The sequence below is a fragment of the Leptopilina boulardi genome, unplaced genomic scaffold (genome assembly GCF_019393585.1).
Source record: "Leptopilina boulardi isolate dan_hultmark-lab unplaced genomic scaffold, ZJU_Lbou_2.1 LbouV2_317, whole genome shotgun sequence".
In the NCBI taxonomy this organism is placed as follows: Eukaryota; Metazoa; Arthropoda; class Insecta; order Hymenoptera; family Figitidae; genus Leptopilina; species Leptopilina boulardi.
In genome coordinates, this window is record NW_026137882.1 from 468,374 (window position 1) to 490,642 (window position 22,269).

The 22,269-nt window shown below is 29.7% G+C and overlaps 1 protein-coding gene across 2 annotated transcripts in view; it reads left to right on the top strand.

Annotated features, from left to right (window-relative positions):
* Nucleotides 1-4,415: 4,415 nt before the first annotated feature.
* LOC127284038 (LIM/homeobox protein Awh-like) overlaps nt 4,416-22,269 on the top strand; it is an 83,379-nt gene continuing 65,525 nt past the window's right edge. Inside the window, exons 1-2 of one of the 2 annotated variants that reach the window (XM_051309320.1) lie at nt 4,416-4,798; nt 18,238-18,515. In XM_051309320.1, the coding sequence (XP_051165277.1) occupies nt 4,793-4,798; nt 18,238-18,515 (284 nt within the window). In that variant the 5' untranslated portion in view covers nt 4,416-4,792. The remainder of the gene's footprint in view (nt 4,799-18,237; nt 18,516-22,269) is intronic. The other variant, XM_051309319.1, reaches the window with a different exon arrangement.

A 22,269-nucleotide genomic window follows, 5' to 3' on the forward strand; every position in this document is an offset into this window, starting at 1 on the left:
TTTATTTATTTAAATTTTAGTTGTGTCAATTTGTCTCCTGACATTAGGAGAGATGGTCATGTTTTTTCGAGGTGAGATGGCCATACTGTTTAAGTTATTAGCACCCTTGAGATTCATGTGTTCGATAAAAAAACATTAATTCTGAGGCAAATGACATTTTTTATGACATATATTACAACAAGAAACTCCAACAAAGATTTTCAAATTTAAATATGATCAAATAAAATAATCACTATTGTGTAATTAAATCTTAAAAACGTTTATAAAAAATCATAACACAGGTATACAAAATAACACTTTTTTATATATATAGCGGAGTGGTTTCCAATGTATTTTTGTGTGCTGAACCCGATTCCGGGTTCTAAAATTGCGTATCACATTTTGTAACCCGGGATCGTGTTCAGGACACAAAAATAAATTGGAAACCACTCTGATATATCTCAAAAAAATACCTTGTAAACTTGTTGTGTTGGTAAGACAGGCAAACAGAGAGCGCTTATCGAAGACTGGATTCAGTGCAATGATTGTCACCTTTGGCTTCATGAAAATTGCACTGAATTTAATGATAAATGTTCGAAATGTGGTCAGAAGAAGAAAAGAAGACATTATAATCACTTTAAATAATGAATTATAATAAAGCGAAAAGCCAAATAATGATTTTAAAGTATTGGCCATCTCTCCCGTACGCCTATGGCCATCTCCCCCGTACATTCCGGGAGAGATGGCCAAACGTGTTTTTTTAAAAATATTAATTTTAAGATTGTTTACATTTAAAAAATTTATCATTTCTATTATTATTTGTAAGTTAAATGTTCAATGTTTAATTAGCAATAAAAGTTAATACATAAATCACTTTCTTCTTATTTTTACAAGCCTTTATAAAAACTATGGCCAACTCCCCCGGACTTACCCTAATTCAGATTTAGAGAGTATTATTCATTATTAATATAATATATTTTGATTAAATTTATTGAATATTTATTATTTTTTATAATGTAAGTGATATATAATAATAATTGAATAAAAAGTTAAAGAATATTTCGTGATTTATATATTTTTTTGATAGTACCCGGTTTTGCCCCACCATCGGGACAAAACCGGGTACTTTGCATTTTTTTGAAAAACCTGGTTTAAATTGATCAAAAAATTTTTTTTCATGCCATCGACCTTATTTTCTCATTCTCTAATGTACAAGGAAGAATTTTCAATGAGACTTGAACTAATTTGTTTGATAGATTTTTTGTAAACCCAGAATTACAAAAAGGTACCCGATTTCATATTTTACTTTTCTACGTTTTGTTAATTTTATATTTATTTATGTAACAAATGTTCCTAATAAGAATGTGCCACGGAACACTGATTCCCAAAGATGATTATTATATAAAATATATTTGTTAGATGCAATTAAAAATATTTGATCAGAGTAAATATTTTTCATATAATTTGAATTAATTTAACGAAACCATATTTTTAGTGTATAGATAGGATAATAATTTCTCTTATTTCATATATAAGCTAGAATATATTCAGTTCTGTGAAATGAACATTTGTAAGAGAATAAAATTTCTATTATTTCTGACTATATATTCGTTCCCTAAACAAGCAAAATATACTTGTAAGTTGTAATAGGATTTATTTGTATCCATGGATCAGTGAATGCTACATATATGCACACAGACCGTTCGTATAATCCTTACTAACAGTTGTACATTGTTAGAAAGTAACAAGATGCACGAAACACACACATTTTCCTCTACTGACAGCTCTAACTAACGTGCTACTGGTTCATTAGAGATCCCCAAACTTTAGGGTGTTGCTGCAGGGAGTGAGGATTTCATTATCGCCAGGTACCTACGTTTATTTGTATGATGCATCGTTACTCCGACTCACAATTGACCAATGTGCCTACAAATAGACATATGCGTTGATTACACTATACCAATACCTAGGAATATATTCCTCCAATATAAAAAGAAAAATTGGATATTAATATTGAGAAAACCCAGATTTTTAAAATATTAATTTTTTCAAGATAAAAAATTATAATTATCTAGATTAAGAAAAAAAATTCATCTTGTAACTTTTAATTCAAATTTTCAATTTTTGTTTTTTCAGTGGTTTAAGATTGAAAAATGTTTTCATGGATTTAACGTACATATATATCAGCTAGGGGGGGAGGGGGTCAGAAAATTGTGACGAAGAGAGAGAGGGTGGCGATCGCGATCGTTATGTCACACTTTTTTTAATGTCGTTTTATTTATTAAACTTGTATATATGTATGATTATACAACATTACGTTCAAAAAAATCTAAGTGTGTGACGTGATTTTATGGGGGTGGTTCAAGGTTTGGGACGAAGTGTGACATGGGGGAGGGAAGGTCTAAATTGTTCAAAAATCGTGTGACGTACTATGTGCACAACCTCTGAGCACAGTAGAAACCTGGGATAAAAATGATCCGGCTACCTGGATCATTTTGATACGCAGCAAAAATTAACCCTGGTTCGACTCATTCTGAGTTTTACTCAGAATGAGCCTGATCCGGATCATTTTGAGTCAAAGACCAAATGACATTTATTATCGAATAACAAGTAATTATTCAAAAAATATGAATTAAAATGATTGTTTCTAATAAGCAAACACACTGCACTTGAAAAAAATTTAATACATATTTATTGCCGAGTTTCATGCGTTTAAAGCTTATCTAATTTTTTTTCTGATGCATAAAATTAATCCTGGGAATGTAAATAACAACTTAAAAAAAATAAACCCGCAAATATTACCTATTTTAAAGGAAGAAACTTACGTAATTTGTGAAAAATAGCGATTTTGTCACCATTTACCCCAACTAACTGTATTATTATTCAATATTATTATTTTAATGTTTTTTATTTGAATCAAAATATTAATTCTTTAAAAAGTAGTAATAATAGTAATTGACAAACCAGTTCAATTAATTTTTAAACTTAAATTTTCATCGGAATAATTATCTTTAATACTAACATAATGTTCATTAACTTTCATTATTATGTACTTTATTTTTCATTATTTCAATTTTCAATTATAAATAAATTGTCAACGCTGTTAAATTAAATTCTGATATTAGATATGGATTTGCTTTGTTTCTTAATCACCAGATGGCGCCATATTACTTAGACCAACTTAATAATTATAATCTTGGCAAGGATGATTTTGAGTCACTTGAAGTTTGTCAATTACTCATTTTGATCCAGAACTCTGAATGATATAAGCAACAAAAGTGAACCCGCAGGTTTTTACTGTGTACAAGAATAAAGCAAACTTATATACAAGATTACATTGTAAACTTACAGTAAGTTTAAAGGAATAATCGTTTTCATTTTGTAATAAATGTTACATTAAAGTAATTTTTTAATTGTCATATATACATACACTGTGCGAAATATAAAAAGAAATGATGATTATTTTCTTCGTAGGAGAAAAGTTGTTTTAAAATAGAAATAAATCAACCCCTTAAAAAAATATAAACACTAAACTATATGTTACAAAACGCAGTTATTGTATGCATTATTTAACTATATATATATATATTATAAAGAAAAAAAATAAACATGGCTTATAGGTTGCAGATTTTTAAAACATGAAAATTGCACTAAATAAGCTGCCTTCGCAACAACTATGTATTACATTGATTTTTTCCGCTAACAAGATATTTCAATTTTGTATGGAAATATCAAAATATTATCAATAAAGTATTTACAAATATTATTTTTTCACTTTTTGTACCAGTGTGTAAAATATTTACTTTTTAATGCATCACTCCACGGCATATATGGTGTTCGGTTGTCATATATTTGCTAACCTTTACAAAAATTGTTTTGGTTAAAAATCTAATATTATACGCGAGTCTTATATATATATATATATATAGTTGACATTTGTAGGCGCACATAAGAACTCCTTCATTTTACATATTTATTTAGCTTTAGGCCATGTTATTAGTATGGTCAGAAAAGGGAACATTGTTACAACCCCTACAAAAAGACTTCTTTTGTTTATAACAAATTATATCAATATGGAGAATTTGAAGAGTATTTTAAAACAAATGTAGGTAATAACATATAGAGAAGCCCCTTTCATATCGTATTCTAGAGGATTGATATATTTTTTTACAATTGGTTAACAAATATTTGTTTCGATAGTGTGCATGTATTTACAAATTACTTTAGTGTAGGATACCATATGTCGGTGTGTTTCGAGATTCAGGGGCGTGAACGAGGCGGAGTTTGTGACTTCCCTCTTCTGAAAGTGCACCTTCTTCCCCACCACTTTGCCTTATAACGCCCCAAATTCTACAATAAAAAATTCTACCGTTCTAATATGAAATCGTACACAACACAACCCAATGATTCAATAGACGATGTGCATGTTTCTGTTGGAGATAGATGTGCCGACTTGGTGGGGCAAATCCGGAACATATCATAACAGTCTTCACCGGGCCACCGGACAAGCTACATAGAATCTATAGATGATTTTAATTCGAGAATTTTATATATAGCCTCAGCGTATATGCATTATTAAATTACATACATATAAAAATATTTTTTAAAAAACATTAAAATAGTTTATAAACCGTTATACCAAGATAATAATGTTGTAACAATTAATTCAATTTTCAAGAAACATAATAAAATTCTCATGTGATTTATAATGATGTGAAGCTTTTTTAGTGATGTAACTTAACATTACAGTTTCTAGTGATAAGTTATTTTTTAACAAGGATTCTGAATTTTGGAGTCATTAGTGATTATAGTTATGAAGGTGAGCATTTTAGATATACAGGGTAAAAGTTCCAAACCAAATGTCCCATAATCCAATAGTTTCAATAGAAATAAGTTCCAAAATTACCAAAAGTATTTATTTAGTAATAAATATATATATATATATATATATATATATATAAATCAAAAAATATAAAAAGTTTAAAGATGTAAAAAATACATAAAAGTATGATGAGAACGTTAGATATACGATATATTATGTCGCACATATGAAAAGCTATCAATATATATCGTCCTTCCAGAAATGAATATTTCTTCCATAAAGTAGATAAAAAATTAATCAACAAATTCAAAAATATATCTAAATAAGTTAAAACGTTAAAACGACGTACAATGATAAATGAATGGTAATCTGCAGATCCACCAAAATTTAATTTGAATTTTAAATTAAATAAAAATATTTTGAACTTTTAATCAAGTCAAATTAGTCAGAAAACAAGGTATGTCAAAAAAACAGTTTAGGGTCAGTCGGGGTAAATCCGAACGGGGGGTAAATCCGAACGCTAATTATTTCAGCTTAATTAAAATTTTTAAAAATAAGTTCGATATGAGAATTTTTACCTCAGATCCTCTTGAAGAGATTCTAAGTATTATCCCATTTTTTGTTTGTTAATTAGCAACAGCATAAACAAAGATAACAAGTATTGCAAAAAAGATTGAAAATCAAAGATGACACTCTTTCAGTATTTTGTCTCGTATTTGAAGAAAAAGAAGCTAAAAATTCATTTTATTATTTATAATTGTTTGTTATGAATACTAGAACAGAAACTATATTTGATTTTTGCCTTTTGTAAAATTTTATTAATAATATCAGACCGTTCGTATTTACCCAAGAAAATTGGAAAACTGGGGTAAATCCGAACGGTATTTTTAATAATTTTTTTTTACATCAAAGCCACACAAAATTGTTTTTATTTGATTACACTATTATTTTAACATTATAAAAGTACCTAGAAAAAAGTTTTTCTTTCTATACGTGTCCTCGTTAGTAATTAATAAGCAGAAACTTAATCTCTGTTCTCTCGAAGGAGTGTTTCAATTTTTTTGCCAAATGGTTTGTTGAAAAAAGTTTTTCAGGATCTTAATAAAATTTGGTATTCTACGGTTTTTGGGGTCGCTAATTACCAATTTGAAGTCAGTTTTTCAAAATTCAAAATGGCGGACGAGAATTAAAAAATTCATTGGATTCGCTCGAAAATTGTTACTCGGGGGGTTTCAGGGTTAGCAAATTTGATCATTTTTAAAAATAAGTTTTAGGAAAGTACGCCATTTTGAATTTAAAAAATTTGACTTTTATTTTTGTATTTACATTCAATCACTCCAAAATACTTTCTGTACCAAGTTTTGCAAAAATCCGTTATGATTTGATAAAGTTATTGAAGGTTTTAATTGTGTAATGCATTTTAATTTTTAACCTGTTTGATTTTTGTATTTATATATGATGCATTATTACATAATAGGTTTATTATCGTATTTTTTTTGAGTTTTTATATAAGTTTAACAATTGCAATACTTTAAATTTATTTTCCCTAAGATTTTTCTGAAATACAGTGGCGTTCGTATTTACCCCCATATTTTAGGAAAGTTGCAAAGTATCGAGGTAAATATGAACGCTAAGTTTCCTGCGATTGTAATTTATCAAAAATTTTTTCTACCCCATAAAATTGTTCTATGGAAGTAAAGTAACAACTTCATGCACCAGAATACCGGAAGTATTTTTTTTTTAAAGAAAAAACTTATGTTATTGTTGAAACTTACTAAAAGCGTTCGGATTTACCCCAGTTGACCCTATTGCAAATTGCCGCTTCCCATTAGATTTTATAATTCGTAGGAAAAAGAAAGCGTAAAAAATTCTGAGTAGGGGAGACCGGGTCTGAAAGTGCCGATTTTGAGAAAACTAAATAAAATGCTAGTAAAATGAGAAATTTTTGTTTTAATCTATATAGTCTATCTATTTTAAAATTTAATGTAGTTTTTAAATCCATTATTATTTTTTGATAATTTTGAACAGTTTTTTTGTAAAAAATGTTTTTGTGCAGCGAGGCAACACGGCACTTTGAACTCCGCGCTGGGGAGAGTTGTGCCGACGCCGGGGTCGGTTGTGCCGTTCAGATTTTTTAGTTGTTTCAGTTGAAGCAAATGATTTTACGCGTAAGAAATAAAATAATTATTGCCAATATATGATTTACTAGTATTTATTAATCATTTGTTATAAATTTTTAAAGGTTTTTAGGAACAATTTCTAGATTTTAGTAAGTACAAATAAACATTGTCTGACTTATATTCTATAATTGCATAGTTAGTCAGTCACTTAAAATATAGTTTTCGTAATAAATATTTTTATTATAAACATTCAAAAGAGTTTTCCAACAATCGTAACATTTATAGATTTTTGTAAATAAATAAACATTTCTGACTTAAATTTTACAATTACATAATTAGTCATTCTTTTAAAATATTTTTTGAAGTAATTATTTGTATCGTTAATTAATTGTAAAAACACTTCTTTCTGATTAATAAATAATTTTTAAGACATGAATACTTATTCCGAATGCGATTTATTGAAATTACAATTGACACACATATAACTGACCCTTTTTTTACCCTTCACACATTTTAAATGTGTCCAGTTTTTGCAAACTATGCATTGAATCAACTTTTCTCTTGATTTCGGGTTGCAATAACTATTCGAACAAACGAGGCAATAGTAGATTATGGTTATGTAGCGATTGACAGCGGCACAACCAGCCCCAAGCGAAAGGCACAATTAACTTCGTTGCGTCGACGCTCACTTTTTATCAAATATTAAAAAACTAGATAAATTAAATGTTAGGTTTCATACACTATTAAATCCGTCGATAAATTTGTATCATTTTAAAAAAAATACGTATCGATATTTTTAAAAATGCAAAAAATAGACGAAAAAGTGTAAACATGGAAACTTGCACGTAAGTGACGCCAAAGCACCAAATTGCAAACAGCTAATTATTCCGTGAAGCAAACAAAATCAAAAAAGTTGCCAAAGATGCGCATAAGTAAAACAATACTTCTGTCACTTCCACTTTTCAAAAAAAAAAATTTTGTTTTTGAGATATTCCTGTCGACAGAACTTACCCCCGGCACTTTCAGCCCCGGTCTCCCCTAATTTAAAAAAACCAACCCTGTAGCTTAAAAATTGTTCGAGATATATAGTTTCCGTATATATTTTAGTAGATTTTAAAAAAAGAATTATTAGAATTTTTGGTGTTGGAAAAAAACAGATTTAGCTAATTTAGATTAAATTTTCTTACTGTAAGGAAATCTATTAATATATATTTAACAATGTTTACGTGTTAATATGTATGTGTATATATATATATATATGTCGTAGGCAATTAGAAGAATTTTCCATTTAGCTAAATGCCTAGGCGTTTAGCTAAATGGCACAAAATAGACGAATGGACTTGGAAAATGATTAAATTCGTCTATTTGCCTGAAGCTGTGTCGGCAAATAGAAGAAAATGGTTAACACATAGAAATTGAATTATATATTATAGTTTACATAGAATACAGAGAAAAATTTTTTCGGGTTTACTGAAAGAAAAATTTTTAAATGTTAATTATTATTTATTCGTTAAGTTAAATTAAATTTTACTTATTTATTGGAACATGGTTGGCTCTGATGGCAACGAGAATTACATAGAGTACCCGATTTGAAACAAATGCATCGTTTGGTTTTACATTGCGATTGACTGGCTTTACAATTACACTTTTTAAAGCCCTGACCACCACTGATAGACTGCTTAGCTGCTGCTTCTCTCAGAGATATTAGCGTGTCTGTTGATACGTCAGAAAATGTTATAACATTGCTGCCAGTAAACCAACCTTTGAGTAGACCATCTTTTGTGCCAATTTGATATACAATTTTCGTTGTTTTCACTCCTTCAGATTCTAAAAGTACTTGTGTCACTTCCAATAAACGTTTTTTATTCCAAGCGTTTCGATTACTTTTTTGACCACTGTTAAACACTTTCAATTTTTCTTCAAATTCATCGCGATTTACACTCATTTTTGGTAAAAAAAAATAGAAATTTAAATAAAAATTCGCGTCAACTACAATTTTCACTTAGAGGGTACGGGAAATATGATTATACTAAGTAAAATTTGGTTTGGTAACGTAATTTAAGGAAATAAATTTATTTTGTTTTGATCATTTGTTTACAATTTCTACAAATTAAATGTACATATCTGACGTTTGTTTCAGAAATTAAATTTCTTTTGTTTCCAGCTCCTGTTTATAATTTCTGTTAACCATTTTCTTCTATTTGCCGACACAGCTTCAGGCAAATAGCCAAATGACTAGTCACTTAGCTAAATGACTAATCTATTCAGGCAAATAGACGAATTTAATCATTTTCCAAGTCCATTCGTCTATTTTGTGTCATTTAGCTAAACGCCTAGGCATTTAGCTAAATGGCGAATTCTTCTAATTGCCTACGACATATATATATATATATCATATTAATGTTTGGTCAATAAAAACAAATCTGTAAAAGAAAGATTTTTTATTATATATTTTAAGGTAACACCAAAATTCTTTATATCTCGTGTACTTGTAATGCTAATTAACCTTTTTAAATGCTTTCTTTAAATATATAATTATTATAAAATCAATTTTATAATAATTATATATTGTGTGAAATGGTGTGAAATGTCAACATTTCACACCCTTAGAAAAACTTTTTCACCTTTTTATGACATTAAAAACATGTAGACTACACTGAGAGACCTTTTGGACTGCAGCGAAATAAGGTAAGTGACAGCAGCGCCACTATGGTTTTGGTGTGTGGCGGTACAATTTTGGGAGCGTGACTGTCCAAAATGTTGGTGAGTAGCTCACCGAAATAGTGGGGACGCCACATTCAGTTTGTAGCTGTACAAGTTTTTGGCAGTCTCGCGCCCAAAAATGTACAACAGCAACCCAAACGTATATAGTCTCGTAGCTTGCCAACAGAATGCTCCGCAGCCCCCTGTCGAAAGTCGGCTACGGTGCAAAAGGTCTCTCAGTGTATATATAAAAACTATATTATAGAGATTCTCAAACTTTAAAATTCTAACGATTTATTAAGATTGACAATCTTATTTTAAAGATATATTAAACCTTAGAAATAAATATAACAAATATACACTATTTCGGTGAGCTACTCACCAACATTTTGGACAGTCACGCTCCCAAAATTGTACCGCCACACACCAAAACCATAGTGGCGCTGCTGTCACTTACCTTATTTCGCTGCAGTCCAAAAGGTCTCTCAGTGTAGGGTAAGGTGCGGGGCGAGGCCGATTACTTCTCTCACAAATGAAATTTTGTATCTTATTTTTTTGTTTACAATGCAGACTTGTCATTTCAAACAAACTTATTATACGGAGAATTTTAGCTGCTAGCGCTATATGTATTATGGACACGAGGTAATGAAATATGTTTTTGACATATATACACGTTTGACTGGAAAACATTTTAACCCTAAAAGTTGCAGCCGTTGGAAAATTCCTATTGAAACTTTTTCAGGGTCCTTCACTGACCATCCTCCATAAATATAAGAAAACTACCCTAAGCGCTTTTTTTTAATTCCACTTGTGTTTTTTTACTTAAAATTCAAGAAAATTGGTTTTTATGATTACATTACTTGGTTTTAAATGGTCCAATTTTGTTCAAAAAATATAAAAATTACTGATTTGAATCGGAAATTAGTATAAGAAACATATACTTTTTCCAATTTCAACTCAAATCATGTAAGATTCTAAAAGTCAAACAGACTTAATAATTAAAATTTTCCTTTTAATATTTACATTAATTCAACAATAAACCTTTTTATCAATAAGATCTTTCTAAAAATATTATGCTGTTATGTCTAAAGTAACTTAAGGAGTTAGACCACTGTGAAATTTTTAAAAAGTCGAAGAAATTTTTTTGGATAAAAAGGTGCCTTAGGGTATTAGGAATGAGAAACAATAATCATCATTATAGAGGTAAAATATTTTTAAAAGCTTAAATTTTACATCCGCGCGGTGCCGGAATTACGGTTCTGTATATCATAGAGACATACGTTTACGCGTTTTTCTCAAAACCATGTTTTTCAAACTGGCCGGTAACTTTTCTCGTACAATTTTTGACCAAATAAGTTAAAAATTGATTTACAGTTTCAAGATAACATTCTCTATGGAAGTACGTAGGGCGAGGGGGAATTTACTCTGGTAGTCAAGTGTACACTTGCATGGTAATACTCGGTAATACCTGTAATATCTTGTAATATTTTGTAATGTCTTGTAATAATAAGTATTATTGTGTAATACTGTGTAATACATGTAATATTGTGATTTTATGGTGTAATACCTTAAAAAATTTAAAGAAAATCAAACCAAAAAATGTTAATATAAGTAAAAATTTTAAACATACTTATTCAAATGTAGCATAGGAATTAATGCTGAAGTATAACAACTTTGCCGGTGGCGGTATCGAATGTTTACAGAATCAAATCAGAAGATGGTTCCTTAGTTATGTTATTTAGATGTTAAAAAAAATTTTTAACTTTATAAAAATCGATTATTTAAACAAATATGAGAAATTAAAACTAATACCGTAATTTTCTATTGCGGCGCGTTTGTATCAATTTCGGTGTATCGATTTCGGTGACAAAAATTACGTGTATTTTCAAGATACTTTGCCCGCCGAAATTAGAGCCAATGAAAATATTAAAAATGTTTCAATTACGGTGAGGGAGAAAATTTGATCTCAAATAATTTAATTAATAATTGTTTAAATGTGCATCTTTATTAGTAATTGTATCAAAAAAAGATTAAAATAATTTTTTTTAAATCATTTTTCAACATTTATATTAAATATAATAGTAATAATAGTTATTTTTTATGAACGCGCCGTAATTGATGCACTTACCCTAATATTTAAAAATATTTAATTATTTATTTCTCTATTTCTTATTTTAAAGTTTTGCTCTTATAAATAATAATTTTATTGAAAGTTCTACTTATAAGAAAGTGCTATTTGACGTGTAATATTTTTTGTAATAAAGGGTAATATTCAGTAATATATGTGTAATACTTTGTAATACAGTAATATTTTATGTAATACTTGTAAAAAGTGTAATACTAAGGTAATAATGGTAATATGTGTAGTTGTAGTCAACTGTACACAATTTTTACTAGTAAAAATACTTGCACGTCTAACATTAAATTCCAAAAATTAAATTAAAATTTTCAACCCACAGGGATCGAACCCACGACCCTATACCTAATCTAACGCTTTAACAACCATGGCTAAATCGACTTAAAAAATTTTATTTAGGATAATTCTAGGATAAGCTAATTAAACAGTGAACATTATACTTTAAAGAAACAAAAAAATACACCGGCACACAAAAAAAAATTCGATTGCCAGGACTGCCATGTGGTAGGTTCTCTTCCTGAAGATGTATTTAAAGAGAAAAACGTAGTCCGACCTCAAAGTTAGATCGTGTTCTCTTTTTACACGCATGGTGGAGGAGGGAGTGATTTTTGAGAAATTTATTTCTAATGGGAGTTTACTTAATTTCTATAAATCTAAAACTGAATTTTATTTGCTTCTCCTGAATGTTGATTTGGATTCAGTGACCACAGTGTTCCTCTACAGTCAACAAGTTCAACAAAAATGTCAATGAAAACTGCTAGTGCCATTTTTTTCTGTGCATTTCATACTTTAAGAATCATTTTTGGTCGAAATCCTACCTGATCGCGTTTTTAAGATAATTAGAAAACAGTTTTAACATTTTATTAACATAATTTATGTGACCTGGACAGTTAAAAGGGACAATTATGTTCGAAAAAATCGATTTTCTCTTTTTTGTTGATTCTTATATAGAAAAAGATGTGCTCAAACAAACCGCGCATCTTAAGCTTCATTAGTCTTTTTACAAATGCGCTTCAAAGATGGACACAACTGGTTAAAAAAATTGTAAAAAATTTAAGTAGAAAATAGGTGAATAAAAATTGATCAAATTAGTTTGAAACTTTTTACTCAGGGGTTTATGGGGTCGCTGATTAGGAATCTGGCAATAGCTTTTCAAAATTCAAAATGGCGGATCCAATAAGGCGGATGACAAAATTAAATGACATCATATTTTTATAAAATTCAAAAAAGGCGGATTTAACATGGAGGACAAAATTTTAAAAATTGATCGGATTTGCTTGAAACACGATACTTAAGGGTTTATGGGGTCGCTGATTACGAATCTGGCATTAGATTTTGAAAATTTAAAATTGCGGATCCAATTTGGCGGATGACAAAATTAAAAATTAATTGTACTTGCTTAAAACTTGTTACTTGGGTGCTTTTTGAGGTCGCTGATTACGAATTTGGCATCAGAGTTTTAAGCGAATTTTAAGCAAATCCAATTAATTTTTAAATTTATTTTTTCCGCCATATTGGATCCGTCATTTTGAATTTTGAAAATCTAATGGCAAATTCGTAATCAGCGACCTCAAAACCCCCCGAGTAACAAGTTTCAAGTAAATCCAACTAATTTTTATTTTTGTCATCAGCCATTTTGAATTTTTAAAATCTAATGCCAGATTCGTAATCAGCGACTCAAAAACTCCCGAGTAACGATCGACCCAAGTATAGCATGGAATATTGCTTAAATGTCAAGGTGATATCAAGCGAGAATATTCTTGTGACATTCAGGCGATATCATAATGTCCGCTTCATGGGGACATTCCACGGGGATATTCATGTGACATTCGCGAGATATTCATATGATACTGAGGGAATATTCCCGAGAAATTCATGTAATATTAAGGGGATATCCCTGTGATATTGAGCGGAATATTCTTGTGATATTGAGGGAATATTCCTCTGATATTAAGGGAATATCCCTGTGATATTGAGAGAATATTCCTGTTATTTATAAAATTCTTAAATGTTGTTTGTTTTGATTGTATTGAATATTTTAATAAAAAAATAAATAAATAGAAAAAAAACTGAAAATTTTTTTTTGAATTTTTTAAATTATCTCATCAATATCACTGGAATATTCTCTCAATATCACAGGACTATTCCGCTCAATATCACAGGAATATTCCCTTAATATTACATGAATTTCACGGGAATATTCCCTCGGTATCATACCGAGGGAATGTCACAGGAATATCACCATGGAATGTCCCCATGAAGCGAACATTATAATATCGCCTGGGGACAATTACGTAACTTTTTCCGGTTCCCATATTCCGTATCCCACTTTCGAAATTCCGTATTTCACATTCCATATTCCGGATCCCACTTTTAAAATTCCCTATTCGGGAATTATCCATTCCGTACTACACTTTTCAAATTCAGTATTACGTATTCCACTTTTCACATTCCGTATTTCGAATTCCATTTTTTACATTCCGTATTCAGGATTTCACATTTCGGATTCTACTTTCAAAATACCGAATTCCATATCCCACATTCTGAAAATGGAATCCGGAATGTGGACAGTGGAATTCGCAATGTGAAATCCTGAATACGGAATACAGAATTTTAAAAGTGGAATCCGGAATACAAAATATGGAATCTGAAATACTGAATTTTGAAAGTGGGATCCGGAATGTGAAAAGTGGAATCCGGAAAAAGTTACGTAATTGACCCCCTGAATATCACAAGAATATTCTCGCTTGATATCACCGTGACATTCAACCAATATTCCGTGCTACTTAGGGAGTTTCAAGCAAATCAGATTAATCTTTAATTTTTTCCGCCATATTGGATCCGTCATTTTGAATTTTGAAAATCTGATGGCAGATTCGTAATCAGCGACCCCAAAAACCCCCGAGTAAAGAATTTCAAGCCATTTCAACGTGCAGGAGCATCGTTTTCGACTTGTTAACTTTGAAGTTGTTTTTCTCGAAAACTTGATTTCGAACGTAAGGTTTCTTTTAACTGTCCAAGTCACATATGATTCCGATTATGTAGTTCCGAAAGCATCCCCCCGCTGATTTTAATAAAACTTGGTATACAAATGTATTTTGGTGCGCTTCTTACGAAAACTATAGTGAAAATTGGCGCAAATTTGATTATCATGGTGAAAACCATAAAAACACCTTTAAATCATGGTTTTTTGCGATTACCTCGTAAAAAATGCAAAATTTCAAAAAATGTTTTAGATAAACGAAGGGTGCGCTGTTAGAAAGCTATGTATCCGCCAAAACAGCACTTACACTTTTGGAGCTAAATATTATAATAACTATTGATATTCATGAATTGATAATAGAAGATTGTTTATAATTATCGTAAACTTTGTTTAAGAAAGATTTTCTTCCTTGTTCCAGCGTTTATTAGACGATAAAGTATTTAGGACGTATAAAATTTTCATATTACGAAGCCATCAATAAGTAACGGTAACGACCGGGAAATCATTTCTTTTTCCAAACCTTTTTAAGAGCTTATAACCTGTATTTAGATTATAAAGTTATTTTCTGAAAGTTTTAATTGTAACATAATTTAACCCTACTAAAAATTAAAATATATAATGAGTGAAATAAATTTTATTAAATAAATAGAAATCAGTATCATATGCCAAATGCATTTTTATTTTTTTATTAATAAAATTTTTATATGAAATGAATTTTATTATTTATTAACAAAATTAGTGTCAACGTCTTCTCTCACTTGTTAACTAAAAATTAAAAAGTAATTTTAAGTAGAATATACACAATTTAATTTTATATTATTTTAAATAATAACATAAATATATTATTATGCAAAAAAAAAAATTTGCGGAAATTTCGCGGAAAATCCGCGGAGCTACTTCGCGGAGTTTACCGGTAATCTTTTCACGTGGGTATCATAGCGTTGTCAATAAAAAACCGTGAATTTTTACGAAAAATGCCTAAAAATGACTATGTACCCCCCTAGCGGCCACATCTTATGACATAAAGAGCTCAAATTTAGTATACTTACGTATTTTTACGTGAAAATTACAGGAAAATATAGTGAACTTGATTCGGATCGATTTATTGTCAAGGAAAAATAAAAAATTTCGAAAAAAATGATTTAAACTCCCTAGCGCACACAATATTCAACCCAGACTGTTTATATTTGTTGTATAAATGTATTTTTGCGTGAGAATTACAGGGAAAAAAATGTGAGTACGATTGGAGTTGATGATAAATTTTTATCAAATTTTTAAAGAAAAATCGAGAAAAATGGTAATTTTAGGAACAAATGTATTTTTCCACCAAAAACAAAAAATTTTATCTAAAGCGCTTCATAGTTATTCATTTTTACTTATTTTTATGTGTAGATTATAGAAATAATTTAACAAACATGAAAAAAAGTTGTTTTAATTAAGTTTTTTAAGAAAAAGAAAATGTTTTGAAAAAGTAGATTTTTCTTATAAGTTTATTTATTCGTTTCTCTATTCTATTTAATTTTTTCTAATTTATTTTTCTCTTTCTCCTATTCTTTCTTTTTTAATTGGATATTTTTTCACATTTAAAAAAAATGTTTTTTTAATTGAAAATAAAATCGGACAAGTGCGAGTTACACTCGTACAATGAAAAAATAACTAGTAGGTTTTACTACTTTTTAACAACTCTGAGTAGTACAATAGGTCCTCAACTGAATTTAAACGGTTCTATTAACTATATAAAAACAGTTAAGCCAATTAAAAATGTAATTGGTAGAATAACATTTTGTGATTGTATTAACTCAATTTAAAAATGTTAAAACAACTCAATGTGTAAGTAGTAGATTTTACTACTTAAAGTGGTTTTATTTATTTATTTATTCAAAACTGACGAAGATACACGGAACATTCACAAAAAACATTTATAATGGCTTTTTTATATCGGGTTTTTACGCATTATATCCCCACTTCTGTAAAACCCCAAAATCCCCATATTGCAGTCCGTAGCCGACTTTCATTAGTAGTACTCGCATTGGCGAGTACTCTAGAGAGTTGTAAAAATTGTCCATTATCAAACAGTACTCTTTGTGCAATAGATTTTCGCGTCGCAGCATCAAACGCTTCATTATTGGTGAAGTGTAAAATTTTTTAAATTTCTTCGAATCGATTTACGGTCATTAAATTATTAACAGGAGTCTCGATCAATTTATTTTTCGACCAGTACCAACGCTGTTTTGGTTTGACAATTCTGCATTGACGGAAATCTGGAAGCATCTATATATATGTATGTTTATTTGATGGAACTTTTTCCAATCCTTTAGCAAATGTTCTTCTTCATCTAGTTTAAACAGAAAATCATCATCTGGTTTATCAAATGATTTATGGGGTCTTCACAATGGGGAGAAATCTAGTCAATTGATATCCGGAAATAATGAGACTTTTAGGAATAAGTGTTCAAGTGAAATATACAACGTGTCATCACAACACACCAGGACAACCGGTATTTTAAAGATTGCGGCGAATCTCTCCCTCTAGATTACTACAAACCAAAAAGAACTTCCAGGATAAAGTGATAAATCTTAAAATTTTGCTTCACATCGTGCCAAAAAGGATCGATTGTGGAGACCACATGGTGATCATCGCCAATACTTGTAACAAGTGTAAGACAAGCTTGAAGAGTACGGGATTGTACTTAATCCTAAATAATGTTTGCCCATTGACAATACGGGATTACATTTCATCAGTCAGTTTACAGTTTACAAGTTTAACTTCAATCATGATCAAGCACTAGTACTGGCGAGGGCAATAATGACAGCAAGACGATGTCACTAATGTTCTGGACAGCAGGTAATGTAGATTCCAAGTTTTATTGTTTCATTGGTCAACTTATGGTGTTTTGTTCAGAATTAGAGCAACCTATTTAACTTGACGAAGTAAGTCATTTACGGAGTCGACATCTTCACAACGAATATGACATCGAAATATTGTCTGCAGGTTCAAAGATATAATATTTACTACTTCTTCCTCATCATAACCTGTCTGCGCCTAAACGTACGAAGGTTGTCAACATAATATTAATATATAAACGTTTCGTTGAGACCCTGTATGCGTGTATAAAAGAGAATTCAAAATTTTCGTACTCCGACAAATAGAATTGCCGAAAGAAAGTGTATAAGTTGTTCATATGTTTTCATATTAATTATACCCTGCTCCTATACCAAAGTGTGACGTCTCCTTTCAGTAACATAATTGGAATTCATCATATCGTGAATTCATCATATTGAGTAAAGATTTAATGACATATAAATATTGCATGCTGATGATAATATTAGAATAAATAAATTTTTAAAAACATTTCGTTTTTTGTTTGCTCCACTGAAATTCTTTCCTTGTCGCTATGAACGAGAGTAGTCAAAGAACTGTAATAATAGTATCGATAATTGTAATTTTTCCCAGCTAAACATTACACGTTCAATTCTGGCTATTTATGTTTCAGACGGAGATCGTGAGAAGCGCTGATTATATGGACAATAATCTTACTGATAATATGAGTAAAACTCTTAGTGTTGTGAATTGTAATAATAATGACAGTGTGTTTGTAATGGACTGTGGGGGTTGTGGAGAAAATGTTGAAGAAAAAACTGTTCTTTGTGTAGGAGGACGTTCTTGGCATTCAAAATGCTTAAGGTGTTTCATATGTGCAAAGTCTCTACATGATCATCACTCCTGTTTTCTAAGAGGCATGCGACTATATTGTAGGCATGACTATGTCTTGTAAGTATTGTTTTCTAATTTATAATCTTAAAACAGGAGTTTTATATATTCGAAAGTATAATCTATATAAATTTTACTCTACATGCCCAGAGAAAACCTAATCTCAAAACGAGTAGCCCCTACTGTTAATTCCCACATGAGATCCTTTATAAGATCGCTTACGATTCTCGTAAGATATCATGTAGTATCTCATATGAAAAACCATAAGTGATCTTATACGGGAATTTACAATAGGGGCGTACTCCACTCATTTTGAAGTGCAGCAAAAATGAGCCAGGCTGGTGGCGCCACTTAATGTCGTTTAGCATTGACTCATTTTGAACTGCATCAAAAAATAAGACTAGATTTTTTCTATCCACAACAAGCGGTCAGGTTTAAAGTTGTGTGTGTTCAAAATTAAAAGTTATAAAATAAAATATAACTTATACCACGAGCTCCAGTCGACTAAAGGTCGACAGCAGCTGACAGCAGCAACTTCGTATTGTTTATTAGACTAAATCTTGCGTGTCAAAATTGTAGTATCCAAATTTCAGTAATTTACTATCACTCCACCTACTAAAATTATGTTCGACTTTGAAGTGGGAATTATTAATGCTGCCAAGGATGTTATTGTATTGAACAATGTACTATGTTTTTTTCACCTTTGCCGAACTATTTATCGACATATTCAGTCTGAAGGGTTACATGAAGTATACAATGATGCGAATGACCGAAGTATTAAAATTGGCGCTCATATGCTCTGCGCATTAGCATTCGTTCCGGTTGATCACATAAATCAGCATTTCGAGACATTACGACTAGATTTACCAACAACTCTTCATCCGATTGCGGACTATTTTGACGCAACTTACATTCGAGTAAAGACGACAAGAATTCGAAGAGGAAGAGTACGACACTATTCGTACGACTTCTCCACAGTATAACCCTGCTCTGTGGAATCAATTTGACGCAGTAAGAGAAGGTTCTGCCAGAACGAACAATATTTCAGAAGGGTGGCATAACAGATTTCAAACTGTTGTGGGCAAGCACCATCCAAGCCTGTACGCATTTCTCGAGGAGATAAAAAAAGAACAGTCCGACACCGAAATTATGCTGCGACAATTACAAACTGGGACAAAGAATCAAGAGACCTACTGACGCTAAGAAATTACAGACGCACGAACAGATTATTAACATTGTATCAACTTACCATGACCACGTACAAAACGGAGACATTTTGACTTACTTACGAAACGTAGGATACAACGTTCGGTTCTGAACTTTAAAATTGACTGTGATTTGAAAGTGATTAAAATTATAAGTGACTAAAAATTTTGGTAAAATTATGTTTGGTAAAAATAAATTTGATAAAAATGTTTTTGGTAAAAATAAATTTGGTAAAAATAAATTTGGTAAAAATGTCTTGGTAATGCATTTTTTTGGGAAAATAATTTTTGGGAAAAATGGTCTTTGGAACTGACAGATTGGGAAAAGTGACACCTAATCAATTAATGTTAATAAAAAATGAAATATTTAACAAATAAATGAAGTTATTGCAATTCTGAAGCAACCAATTGAAAGCTGACGTAATTCCGCATCCAACAAGCTCTACATGAAATATTTTGGATTAGAGGATTTTTTATAAACAATTGCAATGTTAGTTAATTGTTTATTAACAATCCACTAATCCAAAGTACTTCATATAGGGCACGTTGGATGCGGAATTATGTCAACTTTCATTTAGTTACGTCAGAATTACAATAACTTTATTTGTTTATAAAATATATCATTTTTTAATAACATTAATTAATTAATTAATTAATATCTCGAAGATAACGAAAAAGGACATTTCCATATTTTTTGTGTTTAAAGTATACGTTATAAAATTTCTAAAAAAAAATTGAAAAATAAAAAGCAGTCGGATTTTGAAACAAAGTGAATTTTTTTTTGATTTTTAAAAAATAGGGTAGGTAAAATTTTGAATTATTTGAAATTTCTTTTTTCACCAATCGAACAATGTGAATTAAATTGATTGTTTCTAATAAGTGAACACACTGCACTTGGAAAAACTTTAATATTTATTGCCGAGTTTGTTGTATTTAATAAATTAAGTAAACTAGATTTTTAGGTTAGGAACTGTCATGAGTGACAATGTTCACACCGTTTACAAATAACGTAAACTAAATATTAACGGCGCTACTGTCTAAAAACCAAAGATAATGGCGCAAAATTCAAAAGATGAAAAATTATAAATATTTTATAAAATTAGTTAAAAATATCTTACGAAAAGAAAAAGACATAAACTAATTTCAAAATTAAAAATTTTTTTTACTTTAATCGTAATAATCACTTTTTTTGAATTATTATTAATTTTATTAAAATTTTGAAAATAATTGAGTTTTACAAACAGTCACAATTGAAGTTATTTACAAATAAACAAATATTACATTTTTTCTGTGTTATCTTCTTAATTTTAGCTTGAATCGAAATATTAATTCTTTTAAAAGTTTATTTAAAACCTTAAAAACCGTTGTAAAGGCCATACATTTTTTTAAAGCAGCTAAACACACTAAAAATTTTAATTTGACTTTTTACGTAAAAAATATTCTTTTTTTAAAACCCCTTTAAGTTGTTTCATCGAAATCAGAGAAAAAGACAAAATTTTGTTTGGAAATCAGAGAAAAGTCAGCGAAAAATAAAATCTTGTGTCAGCGCTGATTAAATTGTATTAAGATTTAATATGATTTTATTTTATTGAAATAAATTGAATGAACAAGTGTGTAATTAATTAATTAATTTAATTAAAAATAAATAATTGTTGAAATTTAAAATAATTTAATAAACAATAGTTATTTATGTGGCAAGGGCGCAAAAGTAGGGGAATCGAGACTCGTGTTAGTTTGACGCACGAGCGAAGCGACCTATTTAATAATTTTTAAAATTAAATTATTATTTAATATTTTAATTTTAGTTTGAATCGAAATATTAATTCTTTAAAATATTGTAATAGTAGTAATTGACAAACCAGTTCACTTAATTTTTAAACTTAAATTTTCATCGGAATAAATATCATTAATAATAACATAATGTTTATTGACTTTTCTTATTATACACTTTTTTTCATTGTTTCAATTGTCATATATAAATAAATTGTCAATGCTGTTAAATTAAATTCTGATATTAAATTTCAACTGCTTTGTTTCTTAGTCATCAGATGGCGCCTTATTACTTAGACCAACTTAATAATCATAATCTTGATGAGAATCATTTTGATTCACTTGAAATTTGCCAATGAATCATTTTGATCCGGAACTCAGAATGATGCGCAGCAAAAATGAACACAGGTTTTTACTGTGAAGTCGTATGTCTCATGCTCAAGTCTTAAACATAAAATTTAAGACTTAAGAACTACGGACGGACGCCTGAGTCTCGTTATAAGGCTTTTGGGCTTGGACCACGAAACCCTAAAAATGATATATTTTATAAACAAATAAAGTTATCGTAATTCTGACGTTACTAAATGAAAGTTAACATAATTTCGTATCCAACGAGCCCTATATGAAGTAGTTCATATAGGGCACCTTGGATGCGCAATTACGTCAGCTTTCAATTGGTAGCTTCAGAATTGCAATAACTTTCTTTATTTGTTAAATATTTCATTTTCTATTAACATTAATTAATTAATTGATTAATATCTCGAAAATAACAAAATAGGACATCTCAATATTTTTTGTGGTGAAAATACACATTTTTAACTTTGAAAAAAATAAATAAA